The sequence below is a fragment of the Gopherus evgoodei genome, chromosome 9 (assembly GCF_007399415.2).
Source record: "Gopherus evgoodei ecotype Sinaloan lineage chromosome 9, rGopEvg1_v1.p, whole genome shotgun sequence".
Classification (NCBI taxonomy): Eukaryota; Metazoa; Chordata; order Testudines; family Testudinidae; genus Gopherus; species Gopherus evgoodei.
This window is the reverse complement of record NC_044330.1, coordinates 81,071,090-81,092,159: the sequence shown is the minus strand read 5'-3', so window position 1 is coordinate 81,092,159 and position 21,070 is coordinate 81,071,090. Positions and strand designations below refer to the sequence as shown.

At 40.1% G+C, this 21,070-nt stretch overlaps 1 protein-coding gene across 1 annotated transcript in view; it reads left to right on the top strand.

Moving 5' to 3' along the window:
• The window catches only part of LOC115658035 (sodium/hydrogen exchanger 2-like), a 70,268-nt gene extending 49,910 nt beyond the window's left edge, over positions 1–20,358 (top strand). The window contains exons 8-13 of the mRNA XM_030576495.1: positions 2,869–3,033; positions 6,554–6,665; positions 7,913–8,047; positions 12,879–12,945; positions 18,077–18,209; positions 19,055–20,358. Of these exons, the coding sequence (XP_030432355.1) occupies positions 2,869–3,033; positions 6,554–6,665; positions 7,913–8,047; positions 12,879–12,945; positions 18,077–18,209; positions 19,055–19,079 (637 nt within the window). The 3' untranslated portion in view covers positions 19,080–20,358. The remainder of the gene's footprint in view (positions 1–2,868; positions 3,034–6,553; positions 6,666–7,912; positions 8,048–12,878; positions 12,946–18,076; positions 18,210–19,054) is intronic.
• The last annotated feature ends 712 nt before the right edge of the window (positions 20,359–21,070 follow it).

Genomic DNA, 21,070 nt, shown 5'->3' with positions numbered 1-21,070 from the left:
TGATAAAATGTAAAAATATGTATTTTAATGAGTAGGTACAAAAACAGTGGTATTATTAGTAGGGCTGTTAAGCGATTGAAAAAATTAATCTTGATTAATCGCACTTTTAAAAAAATAAATCTCGATTAATTGCATGATTAATTGCCTTGTTAATAATAGAATACAATTTATTTAAACATTTTTGGATTATTTTCTACATTTTCAAATATATTGATTTCAGTTACAACACAGGATACAGAGTGTACAATGCTCACTTTATATTTATTTTTTATTACAAATATTTGTACTGTAAAAAACAAAAGAAATAGTATTTTTCAATTCATCCAGTACAGGTACTGTAGTGCAATCTCTTAATCATGAAAGTTGAACTTACAAATGTAGAATTTTTTCCAAAAAAAACTGCATTCAAAAAAGAAAAACTTTAGCTCCTACAAGACCACTCAGTCCTACTTCAGCCAATTGCTCAGATAAATGAGTTTGGTTACAGTTTGCAGGAGATAATGCTGCCCACTTCTCATTTACTGTGTCACCTGAAAGTGAGAACAGGCATGTGCATGGCACTGTTGTAACCGACGTCTAAAGGTATTTAAGTGCCAGATGCGCTAAAGATTCAGATGACCCTTCATGCTTCAACTGCCATTCCAGAGGACACGCATCCTTGCTGATGATGTTTTCTGCAAGATAGCGATCCAAAGCAGAATGGACTGACACATGTTCATTTTCATCATCTGAGTGAGATGCTACCGGAAGAAAGTTGATTTTCTTTTTTGGTGGTTCAGGTTCTGTAATTTCTGCTTCAGAGTGTTGCTCTTTTAAGATTTCTGAAGATTCCTCCACACCTCATCTCTCTCAGATTTTTGAAGGCACTTCAGATTCTTAAACCTTGGGTACCTTTTTTGTGTTTTGTCAAATCTGCTGTGAAAGTGTTCTTAAAACAAACGTACTGGGTCATCATCTGACACTGCTATAGCATGACATATATGGCAGAATGCAGATAAAATAGAACTGGAGACATACAGTTCTCCCCTCAAGGAGTTCAGTCACAAATTTATTTAATGCATTATTTTTTTAACAAGCATCATCAGCATGGAAGCATGTCTTCTGGAATGGTGGCCGAAGCATGAAGGGGCATACAAATGTTTAGTATATCTGGCATGTAAATACCTTGCAACACTGGCTAAAAAAGTGCCATGCGAATACTTATTCTCACTTTCAGGTGACATTGTAAATAAGAAGCAGGCAGCAGTATCTCCCATAAATGTAAACAAATTGTTTGTTTTAGGGATTGGCTGAACAAGATATAGGACTGAGTGGACTTGTAGGCTCTAAAGTTTACATTGTTTTGGTTTTGAGTGCAGTTATGTAACAAAAAAAATTCTACATTTGTAAATTGCACTTTCACAACAGTACTTGTATTAGTTGAATTGAAAAATACTATTTTTTGTTTATCATTTTACAGTGCAAATATTTGCAATAAAAATAATAATATAAAGTGAGCACTGTATACTTTGTACTCTGTGTTGTAATAGAAATCAATATATATGAAAATATAGAAAAACATCCAAAAATATTGAATAAATTTCAATTGATATTCTGTTGTTTAACAATGCAATGGATCGTGATTTATTGTTTTGAGTTAATCATGTGAGTTAACTGCCATTAATAAACAGCCCTAATTTTTAGCACTGTTTGTTATTTGTTATCGCTTATCTTTTATCACTTCGTATTAGGAATCTGTATATTTGTTTGAACCTACGGCTGTTCTTTACACTTAAGGTTTAATTATATTTACTCCTCCTTCCTTTCACTTGTCCAGCTCTCCTCTATCCTGCCAGTGCTTCTGCTTTCATCCTTGTATTTAGATCAGTGAAGAGCTATGAATCTGAAAATGTAGCTTTTCCTTGTTTTTCTTGTAAATAACATAAGATCAATGCTGGTTGAAACAGTGATTGAAGACTGTTGTGTTACGTTAAGGTACTGAAAAAAAATGGACCATCCACTGAGATTTTCATAACAAAACGCCAAATTTTCATTAGATATGAGGTAGATTGTATTTTCATGTCAATTTTGTTGTTGTAAAGAAAAAGACCTTTAAAGTACACTGATAATAATCTACCATCTTTTACTATTTGCTCTACAAACATGCACACTTGATTTCATGGTAAGGATTCTTGTATGTGTAATCTGACAGATACTTCTTTTCTGAAGAATGACTGTTTTTGGAATGACCACTAGATGGTGTTGAAAACACTGTCTACTAAGCAACTGAGGACTGGATCCTTCTGAGTGTAGCACCTAGGTTAAATTGCTGGCTAGAGAGAGACACATGGGGCCAAACAATGGCCAAACTTGAGTATCTGTACTGGTATGTGAAGTGAACTAAATCTCCTTCAACCACTGAGCTGGGATCTGCTTTGAAACGGGATTCTGAAAGTTGCTGGTTTGATCCCAGTCGCTTCTGTTTGATCTAATGTAATAAGCAAAGGTAATGGAGTTCATGGTCATTTTGGCCCTTTGGAGGCATTTTATTGCATTACAAATTGCATTCTGAGAAGCTCTAACTTGCTTCATGTGCCACATTATAGAATTATTATAGAACACAACCCTGTTTTCTTTGCACACCCACAAAGCAAGACGTCTAAAGGAACAACATCTAAACTTGCTGAAAAGCAGACATCTAAAGGAACAACAGCCAATCTGCCAGAACCAGTTCTGGGTCCTGGGGAGGAAAGAACGAGACAGTGCAATTTTGTTCAAAGAAAGAGCATTACCGGTTCAGCACAGCAGTGTTTTATTTTTGTTTTCTTCAAGTCATGAGCATTACAATATCAGTACAGCAGTGTTTGTTTGTTTTTTGTTCCTGAACAGACTGGAATATTTCAACAGCAAGTATCTTCAGAAGTTCTTACTCCGGGAGTATGACCAGCCAAAATCAAGTATTGTGCTGCTCTACGAAAAGCTAGAGAGAAAACATGCCATTGAGTTAGTAGAAGCAGGGCAGTTTATTCATGAGCCGTCCCATTCATCTTTGCTGTAAGTGTTTTCCTAGCCTGGTGTAATGACACAAAGTACTTCAGAAAAGCTGATGGTAGGTTGATTCCCTGCTTGGGAATCCTGACTGCAGGCTCACTGTATCCCTGCTTGTAACGCAGACATTAGCATGTTTGTGGCATTAGCTAAAATATAAATGACTAAAAGAAATATTTTTTAAAATTGTTGAATTTTGTTGATGTTTTCTTGTTTAACCATTTGAACCAGGTTCAGTCAATCCATGTTTGGTTTGTCCAAGCTGTGTGACTGGGCCCTTAAAAGATTAGAGTGCTAGCCAATCCCCTGGCACGTAATGGTTGTATAATAACTTTATACCAGACCCCTTTAACATCTTAATTGAATGGAATGGGATGTGGGCAAGGAACCCTCACACATATCAAATTCAGGGGTGAAAGTAACTTAAGGACTTGCCGGTACTCCAGAGTCCTGCAGAGGGGGAGGGGCCTCAACCGGAAGAGGCGTGGCCTCTATCAGAAGAAGTGGGGCCTTTAAATCCCAGGGCTTTTAAATCAGGATTTAGAGGGCTCAGAGATTCAGCTGAAGCTAGGAGCCGGGCCCTTTAAATCATCCCCAGAGCTACCAGCAGCAGAGGTGGCTGAGAGCCCTGGGGTTTGGGTAGAGGTGAAAGTAATTTACATTTCTTACCCATATGGTCCAATCGCAAGCAACCCACCTCTCCTACATACTTCATGGATCCCTCCTATTGCATGACATAGATAGAGAAAATAAAGCTACTATTACCAGGGCCAGCTTTAGGAAGTGCAGGGCCCAATTCAAACAGTTTCGAAGGGGCCCTGTCAGGGATGACTTAAAAAAAAACACGTGTAAAAAAACACCTGGGGCTTGTATTCACCGAGCGGTGCTCTGAGTCTTTGGAGGCACTTCAGCGGTGGGTCCTTCACTCGCTCCAAGTCTTCAGCGGCACTGAAGGACCCGCTGCCGAAGTGTCGCCGAAAACCCAGAGTAAGCGAAGGATCCACCACTGAAGTGCTGCTGAAGACCCAAAGCGCCGCCAGGTGAGTAAAAATTAAAAAGGCATCTCTAGCCAGGGAAGGGATTCTCATTGGGCGCGGGGCCCTCTTAGGCACGGGGCCCGATTCGGCAGAACTGGTGGAATAGGCCTAAAGCCAGCCCTGCGTAAGGGTAGGGCACTTGGAGCTAGAGTTAGGGTTCCTGTGGGTAGGGCACTTGGAGCTAGGGTTAGGGTTCCCATGGATAGAGCTTCCCGCCCTAGAGTTAGAGTTCCTAAGGGTAGGGCACATGGAGCTAGAGTTAGGATTCCTATGGGTAGGGCTTCCCGCCCTAGGGTTAGGGTTCCTAAGGGTAGGGTACTTGGAGCTAGGGTGAAGGTTCCTATGTAGTGCTTCCCGCCTTAGGGTTAGGGTTCCTAAGGGTAGGGCACTTGGAGCTAGAGTTAGGGTTCCTATGGGTAGGGCACGCCGTCCTAGGGTTAGAGTTCCTATGGGTAGAGCACTTGGAGCTAGGGTTAGGGTTCCTAAGGGTAGGGCACTTGGAGCTAGAGTTAGGGTTCCTATGGGTAGGGCACGCCGTCCTAGGGTTAGGGTTCCTATGGGTAGGGCACTTGGAGCTAGGGTTAGGGTTCCTAAGGATAGGGCACTTTGAGCTAGGGTTAGGGTTCCTATGGGTAGGGATTCCCACCTAGGGTTAGGGTTCCTAAGGCCTTATTACTACTACCAGTACTGTCTGTAATAAAATTTTACTATTGGAATAAGCTTGAAAAAGTGAAAACTCATTGTCACATTTTTCTCCGTGTCTTCCCTCCTCCTCCAGCCAGGCTGCGGACACTAGGCTCCATGCTTCTCCCTGCCTGGCACTGAGCAGCAGCTGCAGGGGCTTCCTTCTAGCTTGCAGCAGGGAGACTGGCTAAGGGAGGGAGAAGGCTGCCTCCTGCATAAGAACAGTTTAAACTCAGCTGTTCCCTGTGTGGTTCAGTAACATTTCAAAGAGGATCGGCAAGCACTTTGGACATCACACCCATGATCCTCTGCTGAGGAGGGAATGGGATAGATTTGAACTTGGAAATGGTTCCTGATTTTGATTGTGTTTTTTGTGTATAGGAGATCCCCTCATCTCGGGAGCAGAAAAGAACTGTCCCTGCACCTTCCTCCCCTCCCCACCAACAACTGGGAGTGAAATTAACAAGGATGCAAGAAATGGCTTCTAACCCTGGGGGCTGAACTGCGCAGGGAACAGCTGAGTTTAAACTGTTCTTATGCAGGCAGCAGCAGCAGGCATCTCAGCCAGTGTCCCTACTGCAAGCTAGAGCCTAGAGGAGAACCCCTGCAGGGGGGGGGCGGGGGGGGGCAGGGGAATGCAGAGCCTTGTCTGCAGCCTGGCTGGAAGAGGGGGAGGGAGGAGATGAGAAACCAATGTGACAGTGAGTTTTCCCCTTCCACCTCTTTTATTAGCTCTGGATTTAAGCTGTGCAGCCAAATGGTTGTATTTGTTGTGTATATTAGTATTGGAGACAAGATCCCCTCATTCCGGGGGCAGACAAGGACTGCCCCTGTCATGGTCAAACACACCTTCCCCACTCCCCCCAGCTACTGTGAGTGAAATTAACAAGGGTGCCAGAAATCGCTCCTAACCCCCAAGGGCTGAACTGGTCAGGGAACAGCTGAGTTTTATCTATTCTTATGCAGGGGGCAGGCTCTCCCTCCCTCAGGCAGTCTCCTTTTCTTACCGGTCCTCCATACCAGCCCGTACCCACTTACTTTCACCTCTGATCAAATCTTAAAGCAGCATTGCTTGCATCTCAACCTTTTGCAGCTGCAGCAGCTGCACAGAGACTAAGCAGTGCAGCTAGTGGGCAGTTGATAAGGGGACCAGGTTGACCATGTTTCCATGCAGATGCCTCTGCATCCATTGGACGAGGGCTGACCTTCCCTTCCCAGTGGATTCTCAGGATCTGTGGGGTTGGGAGTCTGCAGCCGCACAGCCCAGCCCAGCCCCCCTGGATGGAACAGTTACTTGGAAACCTGGCAGAGATCCCTGACCCCTTCGCCCCTCCTTGCTGGCTGCTCCTGAGAAGAGCTGGTGTAGCCCAGACAGATGTAAAGAAAATAAAAGAAAATGCTTTTGGTGAAAAACCCCACTGCAGTGCCAGAGGAGCTAAGCTGTCAGTCTCTGCTCCTGGCAGCAGTATGTATGTAACTCCCAGCGAGTTGTGTTGAGGCTGTACCTGAACAGTCAACACTTACACGCATTTGGTGGCAAACTTAAAAATCATTCAAAAATTATGGAGAAAATAATGGCAAGATTGGGCAATTATGTCAAAAATTAAAGTAACAAGACTCTAATCCCATCTCCCCCTGACATTTCTGCTCTTCTGTGGTTCTTGCTGTTCACAATCCAATCTCCTTGTATTAGTCTATCTACTCAGCAAACAAGCTGCTTATTGTAACTTCTGCTTCATTAAGTGTCTTTGCAATTGATCTCATGCACTATGCATTGATGAAGAACCCAGGTGTTTTCTTTGCAGAGACAGCCACAGATCTGCCGAAATCGCCAAAGAATCGGACTCTCTGAATCCAGATGTGCTGGATAATATACAGAAAATATTGGCAAGGAGCCTATACAAAATAAGGAGAACAGTAAGGTTTTTCCACTCAAGCTACAGTATAGAAGTTACATGAATTGTAAAATAATATTAGTCTAATTCTGAGCAGCATGCACAGATATTGGGATTATTTAGATGTGCTCCTGGACATCTCCCTCTATGTAGAGCAAATAGTTGGCTAAGCAAAGTGAAGACTAACACTCAACTTGTTGGCATTCCTCTGTCTGTATGTAACGTGGTAACTTTAGCTCTGTCCATCCTCCCCATACAATTGTAAAATGTTGACACCCTGAAAGAGAGAGAGAGAATGGTTGTGGGGGGAAGAGAGATTGTGTGTGCATGCAGAACTCTGTCAGGAGACTGTGGTATGGGGGAAGGAGGGCATGGGGGACACATAGCCCTTGGCATGTGGCAAAGGGGGCAATGGACGAGCACACAGAGCTCCTGGCATAGGGGGAGGGGAAAATAGGGGGGCACACAGAACCCCTGGTTAGGGAAGACGGCAATGGAGGGAGAAGGTGGCGAGATTCAGGGAGTCCCTGAAAGAGAAGGGGATGGGAGGATGATACACATTGTTGTTGGGGGAGAGGGAACTGGAGTGATGCAGGGAGCCCCTGATGAGTGCAAAGAGCTTGGCCAATAGCAGCAGCAGATGTGTGACCCTATAGTAATAATTAAAGGAAAAAAGGTTTTAAAGCCATTCAACAGTTTTGCCATGAAACATTTACCATTGGGTGTATAGGAAATCCTGTTGTTTGCAGAACAGTTGCAACATACTATACTATACTATACTATACTATACTATACTATACTATACTATACTATACTAAGCACTGTTTATATGGTGGTATGTGGAGTCTTATCTCTTAGATGCAACTAAAACCTTTGCTTTCTTGGCTTAGGCATGAAATGCCAAATCATTAGGAATGTGGCTAATATGGGCATCTTGGCACAGAGCTACCACCTTTTGTCTTGCTGCTGTGCTGAGAGAGGCAACAAGATAAGACTTTTGGGGAAACTCTTTAAAAAGTGGGCGCAAAAGAATCAAGGTCTGGTTATTGCTACCAGTCTGAAGCTGGAGTATGTCCAGTGTAGCCAATTGAAATACTCCAGGTCTACACCAGGGGAAGTGAGAGCAGAATTTGCCCATAAAACTTGACACCTGGAAAATTTATTTTTGTGATGCTGCATATAGGGCTAATCCAAAGCCCATTAAATAGAAAAACTCCCATTGACTTCAGTGGGAGCTGGATCTGTATGATTTATGATTTATGTGAACAGGTGCCAGCATATAACAGGCATACGCTTCCTGGAGAGAGTGGGACAGCAGAGCAGGCAAAGGAGATCTTGATTCTCAGACACAGGAGCCTTCGAATCCATATGAACAGAAGTGACTCTGGTCACTCTAGAAAGGAGGTATGGAGGGCTGGGAAATCTTTTAATTGTAAAGAGGCATGATGCATGATTCCTTTTCACTCTCTTGTCTATTCAGTGGTGAAGAGTCTCATACTAATGCATATACGTGTTATCACCAAACTCCAGAGAGTTGTTATTTTAAAGAAAAGAGATTCTGGTACCTTTGAATAAAATTGTCTATTAACCTTCATCTGAATATTAGAGAATACGAAACTCTTAGGGTTACCTGAAAAATTCAGATCCCTGGCAAATAAATGAGCAGTAGTCCTTCATACAACACAGTTCAGCTCACAGTTATCAGATATTCTATCAGTGTTAGGGCAGTTATTTACTTAGCAGTTTTAATGAATTGACACTTGGCTTTTCTGTTATAAGGGCCTGTGTTTCATGCGGGGAGGAGTTCTGACAGAATTTCATAACAGGCAGAAACTTGAGGTAGCACTTCAGTGTTCAAAGTTGTCATCAATCCAGATATATTGTAAATATATATATATATTTTTACAACTTTTCCAGAAAGACAGAGCCATTTTTGTAAGGCTTTTATATCACAACTTTGACATTATTTTTTAAACTAGTTACAGTTTTGAGAAGTCTTCAAGAAACAAAAGCAAATCAAAAGAACTATAGTATACCTATAAAAGCAGCAAAGATCCAGACTAACACAGCTACCCCTCTGACATTATAATTCACCTAATTTCTAAGAGGCCCACTTTAGGGCCAGATTTACTGTTGGCATAACTTAATGACCCATCATGTTCTGAATTAACAAAGAAACTGACAAACTATTTCACTTTGACTATTAATTACTGTGCATGATTCAAACACCTGTGACTACTTGATGGCATCCATTACTTATATTGACTTCAAGCAAGCGAGCAAGATCAGGCCCAAAATATTTAGCTTTCAAATCCCCAATTCAGCAGTCCATATTTTCTGAACAAACCACTTTAGTGTGTGCTCAGTGAGACTTAAGCACATGCTTAAATGCTTTGCAGAATTGCTGTAAAATGTCCAAGGGCAAACCGTGGCTCTTAATGTGTATAAGAATAAAATTACGTAAGAGAGGAGAAAAATATAGTATTTAAATGATTAATGTTTATTTAGCTAGTGATTTCCCATACAACATAGGAAGCTCTAAGCCACCATGAGCTTTATTCCCCTCAGATTTCTTTGTTGAAAATCCAGTCATTGAAGAGCCAATCAAGATATCAAGTAATGTAACAAATGCCTCTACTTCCAGTCCTTCATTCACCGAAAGGTGTTTCAGCTGTAGACGCAAACAACTGAAAAGATTTAATTTGATCATTTACATGCTGATTGATACTTATAATTCAAAATAGATAGAAGACAACATGGCATGTTCTTGTAGAACATTTGGTATAATTAAATTTAAAAAGAGCTACATTAAACTAATGCTAATGTTGTGAGCAAGATTGCATTTTTTAAGTAAGGACATTCAGGGATTAACCCTTTCACACCATCATAGACATCCTCTATTGTGCCTGTTAGATATTGCAGTGCACATGATATTAAACATGGGAAGATTCTGTCCTTAAATAATTCTGTTGGGCCTTTAAGGTGACTGAACTCTTATGTCCTTTAGAACAGGGAGCAAAAGCCAGACCATTTGTGTTGTATCTGGTGAGTAAACGATGGGTAGAGTCAGCAAAATAGCTTGTGCTGTATTCATGCTCACTTTGCAAACTTGTGAAGGAAATAGGTACTCCACACAGTCAATGGAGGCACTGATCCTGCAATGGGATTTATGCGGGTACAGTTTATTACTGGACAGGGAACATAGTTAGCACACTTCAGTGTAGCCTGTAGCACTGCAACATGTATCTTTACATTATGTTAATTGTAATATGAAACTGTCTTAAAGTGAACTGGTATTTAAGAAAGTTAAAGTTAACAAAATGTTAATTTTATGCTTAAAGTGACTGTCATGTCACCATGTTTTGGTGCTACAAATGTAAATACTTAGACCCTGATCCTAGAAACACACATTTGAGTAACTTTACACACTAGAGAAATCCTTTGCAGTCAGTGGGACTACTTATCTAGGTGTTTGCACAATCAGGACCTTTTCTTGGTAGTTTTCTGATGTCATTTTTACAGCAAACAGAAATGAAATAAATCTGATTAATGTCTGAAAATTCTAGGAATATGTCTCATACGTGTTCTAAAAGAGTCTCCGTGTATAACTCGTAATGATATGGAGTGACAAATTATAGCAGTTGAGTGCATACAAATGCAGATTTTTTTGTTGGATTAAATTAAAAATTCATTGATAAAATAGATTTAAAAAGCCAAATATTTTCATATTACGTCTTTAGGCATAGAGTTTTATGCCAAGTCTAAGTTGATACACACAGTCCATATTCCTGCAGAAAGGATTCATTACTGAAAACCCCACAGAACTCTAACTAGGAACTTTTGAGCACTAAAGTGTAATTAAGGGTCACATACTCTGCTTTATGTGGATTCCAGGGAAGAATTTGACCCTCAGGATTTTATCTGAGACAGATATAGACCATTATACCAGAGAAAAGTATGTACTCTTGTTCCAGGCAGTATTCTATTCTGCATTTTACCACAAGATGGAACTATTACAATTATACTCACCGACCAAACCTGAAATAAACGAAACCTGAAACAAACTTGCTTTGTGTATACCCTCTGACTGATAGCAAGAATCTGAAGAATTAAGAAGGAAGCAGGAGCCAAGGTACAAGGGATCATGCTAACACATCCAGTGCTGCTGGAATTTGCATGTCGTCTTCCATTTATAGACTAGTAGAAAAATGGTGCCTTATGTAGCAGAGGAATCCAACTGGGGATAATTAACTTTGAATCCTATCTCAATGCTTTTAACAACTTAGAGGCCTGATTCTTCAACCACTTAGCACCTTTTTCAGGAAAAAATAAAAGGCAGATGCATTTAAAAGTTATTACTCATTAGAACTGGATAAAAACAGGTGACTGATATAATGAAAATTTGCTAAGATGTCTATTTCACAGGGTTCAAAATTCCATTTTCTGTTTTTTTTGTAATATTTTTATGACAATAGTATTTGAAATCTTTTTCAAAAATTTTCATTGACCAAAATCCCAGTTTTCAATAACAAAATGTGGATTTCAGTAAACGAAAATGTCTGTATAGATTTCATTAAAAATTTCTCCAGAAACATTTTGATTTAAAATATCATGGAAATTTTCATGTAAAATGTCAGTAATATTGACATATTTTTTGTAAAGGCCATTTTTTCCCCCTGCAAAACACTTTTCATGCAAAAAGTTTTTACCAGCTCTGCTTTTTAATTCAAGTAGTTCTACAGTAACAGCTAATGAGCCAGGCCCCATTGAGCTGGTCCTCTACTTATATTATAGACATATACATAAGAGTCCCTTCCCTGGAGAGCTTACAGTCTAAATAGGCCAGTCAGATGAAGAAAGGAAATGTAACTACCCCATTTTCACAGGTGAGGAACTGAGGCACAGAGAGATTAACTGATTTACCCGAGGTTACATAGGACATCTGTGGCAGAGCTAAGAATTTAACCCAGATTTCCTGTGGGCTAGTTTAGAGGCTTAATCCCAAGACCATCCTTCTTCTCAAAAGAGTTCAATTTCAGGTCTTAGTTTCCCCCCCCCCCGCCCCTCTCAGGGGAAAGAATCATTGAAGAGGGCTACCATTCACGGATAAGGTTTCCTATTACCATTTGCTGTAGATATTTATCACAATGCATGCTATATATTACTGTGCATGTTTTGGGTTTCTTTGTACTGCACATCTGGGATATGATCCAACCCAAAATCTCATAGGTGTTGTAGTTTCAGAGCCTTAGTACACCTAATTATTATTCAGTACCCAGAAAACACTTGCACCTGTAGCCCTGGAAATTTGTACTAGTTCTTCCCTCTGTTCTTTTGCCAACACACTACATACATATAGTCCCCTCTCCCCTTTAAATGGCTCATTTGGAGCTGCCTGTAAGCCATGGCCATAAATTACATATTTCCTTTAGTAATTGTGTCAGAGGACTGCATGGAATACGCTCTGAGAGTCCTTGGATGCCCTTGGGGATGGCTTTCCAGGGAGCTAGGCCACTGCTGCTCAACCCTGGAAGCCATTGTTACTAAAATAGTCAACAAAACTGCAAACAATGGATTGAGGGCATCAGTTCCCCTGGTTAAAGGGAAAAAAGAAAGAAAACAAAACAGAACATTGGTCTGGGAGGTGGCCAGAAGTGATTTGGCAGCATGGGTTTCTGGACCTACAAGACAAATCATGGCTGTGTAAAGGACTCATTTCCTGTTAAAACAATACTAAAGAATTCTAGCTGCACTGTGGTAATAGAAATTCCTGAGCAGTGCAGATTAGTGCTGAAGCAAAAGGAGAGAGCACTCATTAGCATGAGCTTGCTACCTAGCAAGCTTTCCACTGGCTACTTGGCATAAAGCCAGGGAATAAATGTATGTGGCCGTGCCAAGTTTCTGCTCAGTCACTTGGCTGGGTCCTCATCGCTCCAGATCTGCTGCTTTCAAATCGTATCTGCTAAATCACTCCCTGAGAGTTCAGACTGCTTTCATCAACATGAAACAAATAAGTGTCGGTAAACTTTTCCTCCCAGAAATCTATGCTGGGTATTTAATCTATTTTTAGAAACATTTCTTTTTGTTTTTCTTGTGTTCTCCTGGCAAAATTAAAACAAATGGAAACAGAGTGCATGGGGATCATGAATGGCTTGAGTATGAAATATGAGAGTCATTTATAGACTTACAGGCTATCTCCATAAAAGTCTTAACCTACTTTCTTTCATAATCACAGAAGGATGACTCCTGTTCTGCACATCATGGACCTGACACGAAGCCTAAACTGCAGCGGTCCTTAACTGGTAAGTGGGAAATCATAGAGTGACCATGCTGATGTTTTCCCCTATGATATATTCAAGAAGAATACATTGTGTTACATCAGTGATTCATTAGTTGGGTTGTTGGGATTCACTGGAGCACTGGTGGCAAAATTTTCATTTTTGCACACTCTCTTTCCTCTGAGGAACTGATTTCAGTTAATAAAGTGGGTGGGCAGCTATTTTACACAAACACAGTCAGTTATTAGTGCATAGATATGAGGCTGTCAGTCAATCACCTATCCAATTTGTATATGCCAATCTGGGTTTTTCACAGGTAAATTAGGAACATGTCCACTTTTTTGGTCATAGTCTGTAGCATACACAAACAGAATTTGGGGCTGTAAATATAGTAAAAATATTTAGTAAATATGTATAGTAAAATAGTCCTACTGTGTAGAGATTGGAAAATAAAATATGCACCCTTAACATGTGCACTACCGCTAAAATACACCGACACTAGATATCTAGCTTTCCATTGTCTCTGAGTTACAGGAGAAGGGTTTGAGAATAAAGATGGGGCAACACTGCTTCTGATGTCCACAGCTAGGGCGGATATGAAAGGGTGGGACACCACGTATTCACTCACAGCTAAGTGTTCAGGTTGTACCTACTGCTGTTTGTATTGTCCCCTCCATTGTGGAACAGAAGTCTAGAGGCAAGGAGTGAGAATGTGCCCTGGCCCGAGTGAAGAATAGTAGGTGAACAAAAGCCTCTTTTGCGAATCTGTAGGAGAATAACATGAAGACTTGGATTTGGAAAGTTACTGGGAACCCAAGTTTTGAATGTGGGCATCAAAATGAGACTCCCAGTCCTTGTGCAGGGATTCTCAGATCAGTACCTAGGCACTTAAATGTCAATGAATGAACATGCTAAGTAAAACAGAAGATGTGTCCTTCTGTGACATTTAACCAGTGATATGAGGGCTGCTGAAGTCACCCATTATTATCATTTTATTCAATTTTCTTGCCTTTTTATCCTCATCAGCATGGTGTACTAAATGTCCTTTTCATAACCAAAGAATGGTAGACTATTACCTTGCTAGTATGCTTGTATTCTGTTACACAGCTTTCCCCCTCATTCATTACTGATGGGTCAATACCCTCATCTATGGATCTGTGGATGTCAGAGACAGCCCAGGGCTATCGTTGGAGGCTCCAGGACTAAGCTAGACTGGCTTGTCGGGTCCCCAGCCTTCTCTGAAGAGCTCCAACTCCAACATTGAAAAGCCCAATGAGGAACTTCTGAACTTTCAGGAAGAGTCTAAAGACAGGGAGGAAACTTTCATAAAAGGACAGCTCATAAAAGATGCAGAAAAATGGAAAGGAGAGAGTTTAAGTCCTTCTTGTCCTCCACTAGCCTAGAGGACATTTTGGACTTGCTAGATAGCCACAGTCCTCACATTGTACCTGCAGAAAATACCAGACTTCCTGAAGCAGGGACTCCTTCACTCAAACTGGGAACACCTACAGTTAACAACCTGGACATCGGAAGAGATCTGTAGTTCAGTATGAATTCTCTATTAACCTCTGATATAGTTTGGTACCCAAACAAAACTCAATCAGGATATTTCATTCATGGATCTGCTCAAACTTACATTTCTGGTGTGAAGGGACACAGGCAGCTGTTTGGGGGCACATATTGCATTTTGTTTATGCAGTACCCAGCCCAGTGGGGCCTCTAGGTGGTATTGTAATATAATTGTAATAATAATCCCAAAGTTCTGATGATCTCATTCACATTAGAGTTTCTCCAGGAGGCTTGTTTGGAGTCCTACGTCTGTGCACCTTTTAAATGTGAGTACTAGCCACAGTGACATTTTGTAGACAGGCACATTGGATTCTCTATTTGAGTATCAAATGCCAGGTTTAATCAGAGTGACAGATTAGACAAGTCTGTGGCTGGCCTTTCTCATCACCGTTACCTCCAAAAAGGCAACTTTTGGAATTAGTTCCTGTCTCATTACAAGAAGCACTCTGTCTTTGTCATGAGGAAAAAGTTATTCTTATAGCTTCAGAAACCTTTCTGTTGTTCAAGGTCAGATCCTCTTTCCACAATTCCTGGGAAATAGTTCTCTCATAATATGGTTCTAACCCTTGGAAGGTTGTGCCATAAATGGGAATTCCTAGAGCTCTGAAGATATATCATACATACCCCAGTTGTACTCTATTCATTTCATTCAATCCAAAATGCCAAAGCCTTAGAGCCTCAATGTTGCTGCAGGCACGATGTAAAAATCCTACACCAGTTGGCATGTTAGGCACCTGGGAAATTATTCACAGTAGTCTGTAGAGTCACTATGGGGAATGTGTATGAGCCTCATCTAAGGAAGATTTGCAAAGCAAGTTTCTGTTTCTCTGCAGCGGCATCCGTTGGTAAGAAGGTGCTACTGGGTTGGTTCCCACATAATTCTTTAGTTTATAAAACTCTTGCTTTATATGGGGGAAAACTTATATTCCTGCCTACTATTTTGCTATAATAATTTATCTCTGCTTATCCTTTCCCCGCCGCCCCACTGTGACTCAGTGCTCACTATTCCCCATTAGTGATGAATGAGGAGAGAAACTGTGCAACAGAATGAGAAATTTCTTATCTGATAATTTTCTCTGTTAGCAGCTTCTCTCCAAATTCAATCCACACCGGTAGCCTATAAAGACCAGTACAGACACTGACATTTTTCTCTAAAGGGAGACTTAGACTTATATTGTTTTTAAGGTTAGTTTCATATCTTATATCGATTTATCTTAGGGCTAATAATTGGTTGCTGCAGTGTTCCTACAGCTGTGGAAAGACTCTTTTAGTGGCCAGAACTTAGTCCTTGGCTCTCCAGCAACATTAGATCACCTCCAAATTCCATAGGTAGAGAAATTAACCCATTAGTAATGAACTGAGAGAGACACTGCTAATAGAAAGAAAGAAAATATTCAGGTAAGAAACCTGTCATTCTTATGAACTTGGACTTGTCTGCATGTAGATTTACTTTCAGCATGTTTTCTGTGTGGTCCTCTCCATCTGGAATGCTATGAAATTTGGTTCTATGAAATATTTTTAAAACAGTCCTATTCCCCTACCTCTGTGACTTATTGTGTCACCTCTATGACCTAATCTGCCTTCTGTACAATGTTAATAATGCATTTATAATGAGTACAGGAAATGCCCAGTCTCAAAGATAGCCTTATCAGTGTCACCCAAGTTAATTGATCCATTACCCTGAAAAAAGAGCCCAACATGATAACTAAATTACAGCTCCTTTGGGAACACTTTTACTAACACAAAAACTCGAGTTAACACTTCCTGGCAATGGCACAGCTAACTGTGTCATTACAGCAACTTTCTCCCTTCATAAGAATTTTTTTTAAAAAAAAAATCCTTATTAGTTATGGTCTTGAATCAGGAAACCATCCCTATTTATAGGGTGACCAGACAGCAAGTGTGAAAAATCGGGACAAGGCATGGAGTGTAATAGGCACGTATATAAGACAAAGCCCCAAATATTGGGACTGTCCCTATAAAATCGGGACATCTGATCACCCTACCTATTCAGCAAAGCACTCATATTTGTGCTTGATTTTAAGCACAAGTCCTATTGAAATCAGTGGGACTTAAATATAAGCTTAAAGTTAAGTAGCTGCTTAAGTGCTTTCATGTATTGTTGTTTAATTTTGCTAAGTGCCAACAATGTGCTCTTTACAAGTTACCAATACGAAGACAGTCCATGTCTTGATGAGCTAGTTTAGAACGCAAACATAGAAAGACCAGAAGCACCTGGCTTTGTGTGTTCTCACAATCACACTTGTAGCCCTCAGGGAGCGGAAACCTGATTTTTCTCACTTTTTAAATGTTTTAATGTTAATGAAGAATCAAAGAAATCTACATTGCTATATGAAGAAGCTCAGGTTTATTGTATCTGAAGGAAGTATAAAATAAATCCTTAAGGATGCAGAGAAGCAGTATCCTTTCATGCTTTGAACCACCATGTAATGTTCAGTTCCTAGGCCTACTACAGATACAGTGTGTGAGATATTGAACACTATGAGTTTTCACTGTGCTTTGCACAAAAGTATTTAGCACTAATGTTTCTGTACAATTCTGTGGAACATTCTGTGTTTATTGACCGCTTCTTCCAGGTCAATGAGTGTGTGCTGTGGGGAGGGAGTGGGTCTAGTTTTAGTATACGGAGTATTTCTTGTACAAAATATCTACTGTAAGAATATAAGCAAAATAAGGATATTTCCTTATACTCTTTGCTTCTCTCCTTATCCTACTGTTTTTCTCCCCCTTCATTTAAAATTTTGAAGCAACTTAGTTTACTAAAACAAGCTGATGATATGGTTAGCATATTAGCACTGTGTTCTGGAATGTTGCAATTGAGGCTGAAAGAAATGCAGTCAGTTGTGTGACATTTGCGAGTCCATAATGTATTCATCAAAATGTGCACTCATTATATCCTGTAGGCATTTTAACTTGTAGTTTATTTTAGTTACCCAAGCAGCATTGTTGTTCCCCAGAAAAAACGTGGATGTGGTCTAGTGATCAGAGCAGAGAGGTGGGAGCTAGAATTCCTAGGTTCTGTTCCCATCTCCGTCATTGAGTCAAGTATATGCACAGTAGGTGGCAATATTTGAGAAACGCTGTCATGCAATTGCTGACAGACCTGGAAGAGAATGTAATCCATCCAGTCCATTAGTTGTACATCTAAATGCCTATATTAACATGGCTTGTTTTGGAGGTTCTTCTGCTATCTGATTTGTAGAGAACATCTGTTTCTTTAAAATGTTATTAAAAATTGCTCATTGGCATGAATGACGGGTCTTACAACACTCTAAGTATTCAGTGGTTACCAGTGGGGACTGACAAAAGAATTACAGTATTTGATTCCTGGTTAAATAACATATTTCAAAATTCAAAGCAGCTTTAAGGTTGTATTTTTCCTTCTATCAAAACAGTACTGCTTGCCTGCTAATTGTTTTTGTAGCTAAAAGATAATCATTGTAACTGGATAGTTCAGCCCAGTGTACAGGTAATAATTTAAACTAGCTTTAAATATTTCTTCATTACCATTGACTGACAAATGGAAAAAATTCTCAGCAGAGTCTGTATTTTCCTCCTCTCACAGTAGGAGATGCAGAAAAAGTACCAGGTATGAAATGCAACCGATCAAAGTCTATGATCTTCAGCTCCCCTCTACAGCCTGGCAGCACTGAACTGGTTAATGAAGAAGGAACCGGAAAAGGGTCACATGCAGAAATGTAAGAGTACATGCTTCTGGCCTCTGTTCCCTGGCTGTGTAGAAGAAAATCTGTTCACCTTAGTTTAGAAAGGAGTCAGCAACGTGATGCTGTTGTAAATAAGACTATGTGTACAGTGGGCTGTAATAATAAGTATATTACATATAGGGGAAGCAACCTGCTCTATGTCAGTTAGATCTCTGTTAGAACATTGATTTCGTTGCAGGACACCCCATTTTTAAAGAGACATAAAGAAACAGCAGAGAATTCAGAGGAGAGCAGCAGCAATGAAGGATAAAAGTCAGAGGGAAGCTTAAGAGAAATTAGCATGTTTAGTCTGAAAAAGGCAGAGGGAAAAATGCTGTAAGTGCAAGTACAAAAACGGATATTTAAAAAAAGAATAGGGATCAATTATTCTCTGGAGTCAGTGGGGACACAATGAGCAGCAGGGAAGATTTAGATTAAATGTTAAGAAAAACTTTATAACTATAGGCAGAGTTTCATTAGGCAGTGGAACAAGCTGGCAAGCGAGGCAGTGGAATCACTATTAGTGGTGCGATATGTGATTGCACTTCTCACTCATCGGTAATGACTGGTTCAGGAATAAGGAAATCAGTCCTGGAACATTTGAAAACTAGCTGTGTCCTGAAGGTCAGGTGCTATGTCTTACTGGACTGGCATGTCTCACAACCATAAAACTATTAAGGGGAATTTAACACAGCAGTGTTGAAATGAGTTATTCTTACTGTTTTTCTAATGTATTTGGGGCAAGGGGGGGGGACTTTACTGTATCAAATGTAATATTTCCTGCAGAAAAACCTGGTGATATTTGCTTCTGATAATTTTTAATACAAAATTTGTTGCAGAGAAATATACACAAAGGAGCAATAGAGAGCGAAAGAAGTTTGCTGGACTGAGGTTCTCTTGCCCACAGCCACTGCACATCTGCTAAGAACAGACTCAAAAACCTGCTCAAGGTGAAATGAGAACTAATCCAAGTGTTCGTCCATGCCATGAAGCAAACCTGGACTATTCCCCTGAGAGACGTCTCCCACCTCTTCCTTTTTGGTCCTGGTAACCTCATGATAATAGTCTCAGGTTTCCCAGGGATGATTCATAGCACCTGGGAAGCTCCAAATCCCGCATCAGTAACAGGAGAATACCAGCACACAATCACTTACATAGATGGAACTAGGCTAGCACTGTTTCTGCTGGAGAAAAGGCGGCAAAGCCTTCCTCAGAAGATTTCCCTCCTGCTGCTGCTCTTGGGGCCTAGGGATAAAGAAAGCCTGAGTGAGGAGGCTCTTCTCAAAATATTTTTGGAAGAGAAAAGTCCTCAGAGGCTCTGCTAAAAAGTGCTTCAGTCAGGGAAGGAAGGAGGATATCCTCCTCATAGCACAGGCAGAGGTTAAGGGGAAAGTTTAAGGGCAGGGTGTGAATATAGAGGAAGTGGGAAACCTCAATATTTTGGGCAATTCTTAGATACTCCAGATATGCATCCAAACCTTTGAGTTTTGCTTTGCCAAATCAAACCAAACCTCCAAATGTATTAGATTCACCCATCACTAACATCAATCCTTTTCCTTCTCTGCCTATTAATCTGCATAATAGAAGGTATGGGGAGTTTAACAAAACACAAGTAAATAAATAGATCCTTTGTGAAAAAAATATAAAGAATGTACCAAAGACCTCAGTCCTCTTCTACATGGCACAATTGGACTTTCACAGTCTTTATCCTCTACATACAGTAATATTCCACTGGGAAACACTCTACCGCTAAACCAGATGCATAATTCATTTTTTAGTTAATCACACCTTACTGATTATAATTATTTTTCAAAGATTTGGGGCCTGTTTCTCATTACACTAAGGCCCTTTCACAGTGATCTGGCAGTGAAAAAGGCTTGAAAGCAGACATAAATAGACTTAATTTACTTCCTTTTTAAGGCCCCTTTTTTACACTACCCAATCTGTATAAAATGGTCTTAATGCAAATAAGAATCTGACACTTTAGCTTTAATTTAATTAGGATCTGCATTATATTTTATTTTATATATATGGTGTGTGTCTATATAGCTGGAGTATGCAGTCACAGGAGAAAAAGAAGGGGTTAGTGGGTTACAGATTGTTGTATGGAGTGTTAACGGGCCACTCTACCTTGAATGGTCCCTTATATGTGCTAACTACTTATGCTAAACAAACTGTTCCACCTTGCATTCTGTTGTGATGACCTGAAGAAGATCTCTGTGTGCCTCCAAAGCTTATCTCTCTCACCAACAGAAGTCGGTTCAGTAAAAGATAGTACCTTGCCCACCTTGTCTCTCTAATATCCTAGGACTGACATGGCTACAACTACACTGCTTTGTTTATTGACATTAATAATCATGTATATGTGCACGTGAGATGAGAAGAATCAGAAAGCTAACATTTTAAAAGAGGCATGTTCATTTACAACTGATATCTCTGTTTTGATTCATTAGTGATTGAATTTTAATAAGTAGTGAGTTCTGCCTTATTATTTACCAATAGTTTAATTTTTGCATTGTTTAAATTACTGTTTACATTTTACATTGTATGTATAATTATATAAAGATTTACCAAGGTGGACATTTTCCAGTTCTTTATCTGGAGAGCAGAAAAGCAGAGAATTCGGTGTTTGAGCCAAAAAATGTTGGAACTGAAGAATGGAAACTTTTGGAACCCCTTGGCTGATTGATTGGTATCTGTAGTGGTGACCGTATCATCTTTATGTCTTGTGAGGTACCTAGCACATTTTTGGGTACTGGATAAAAAAAAAAAAGAAAGATTTTTTTCTTTTAAATTATGATTTCCATGTCTTGTCAAATAAATTATCTGTGGCAGTATTATTGGACAAAAAGCCT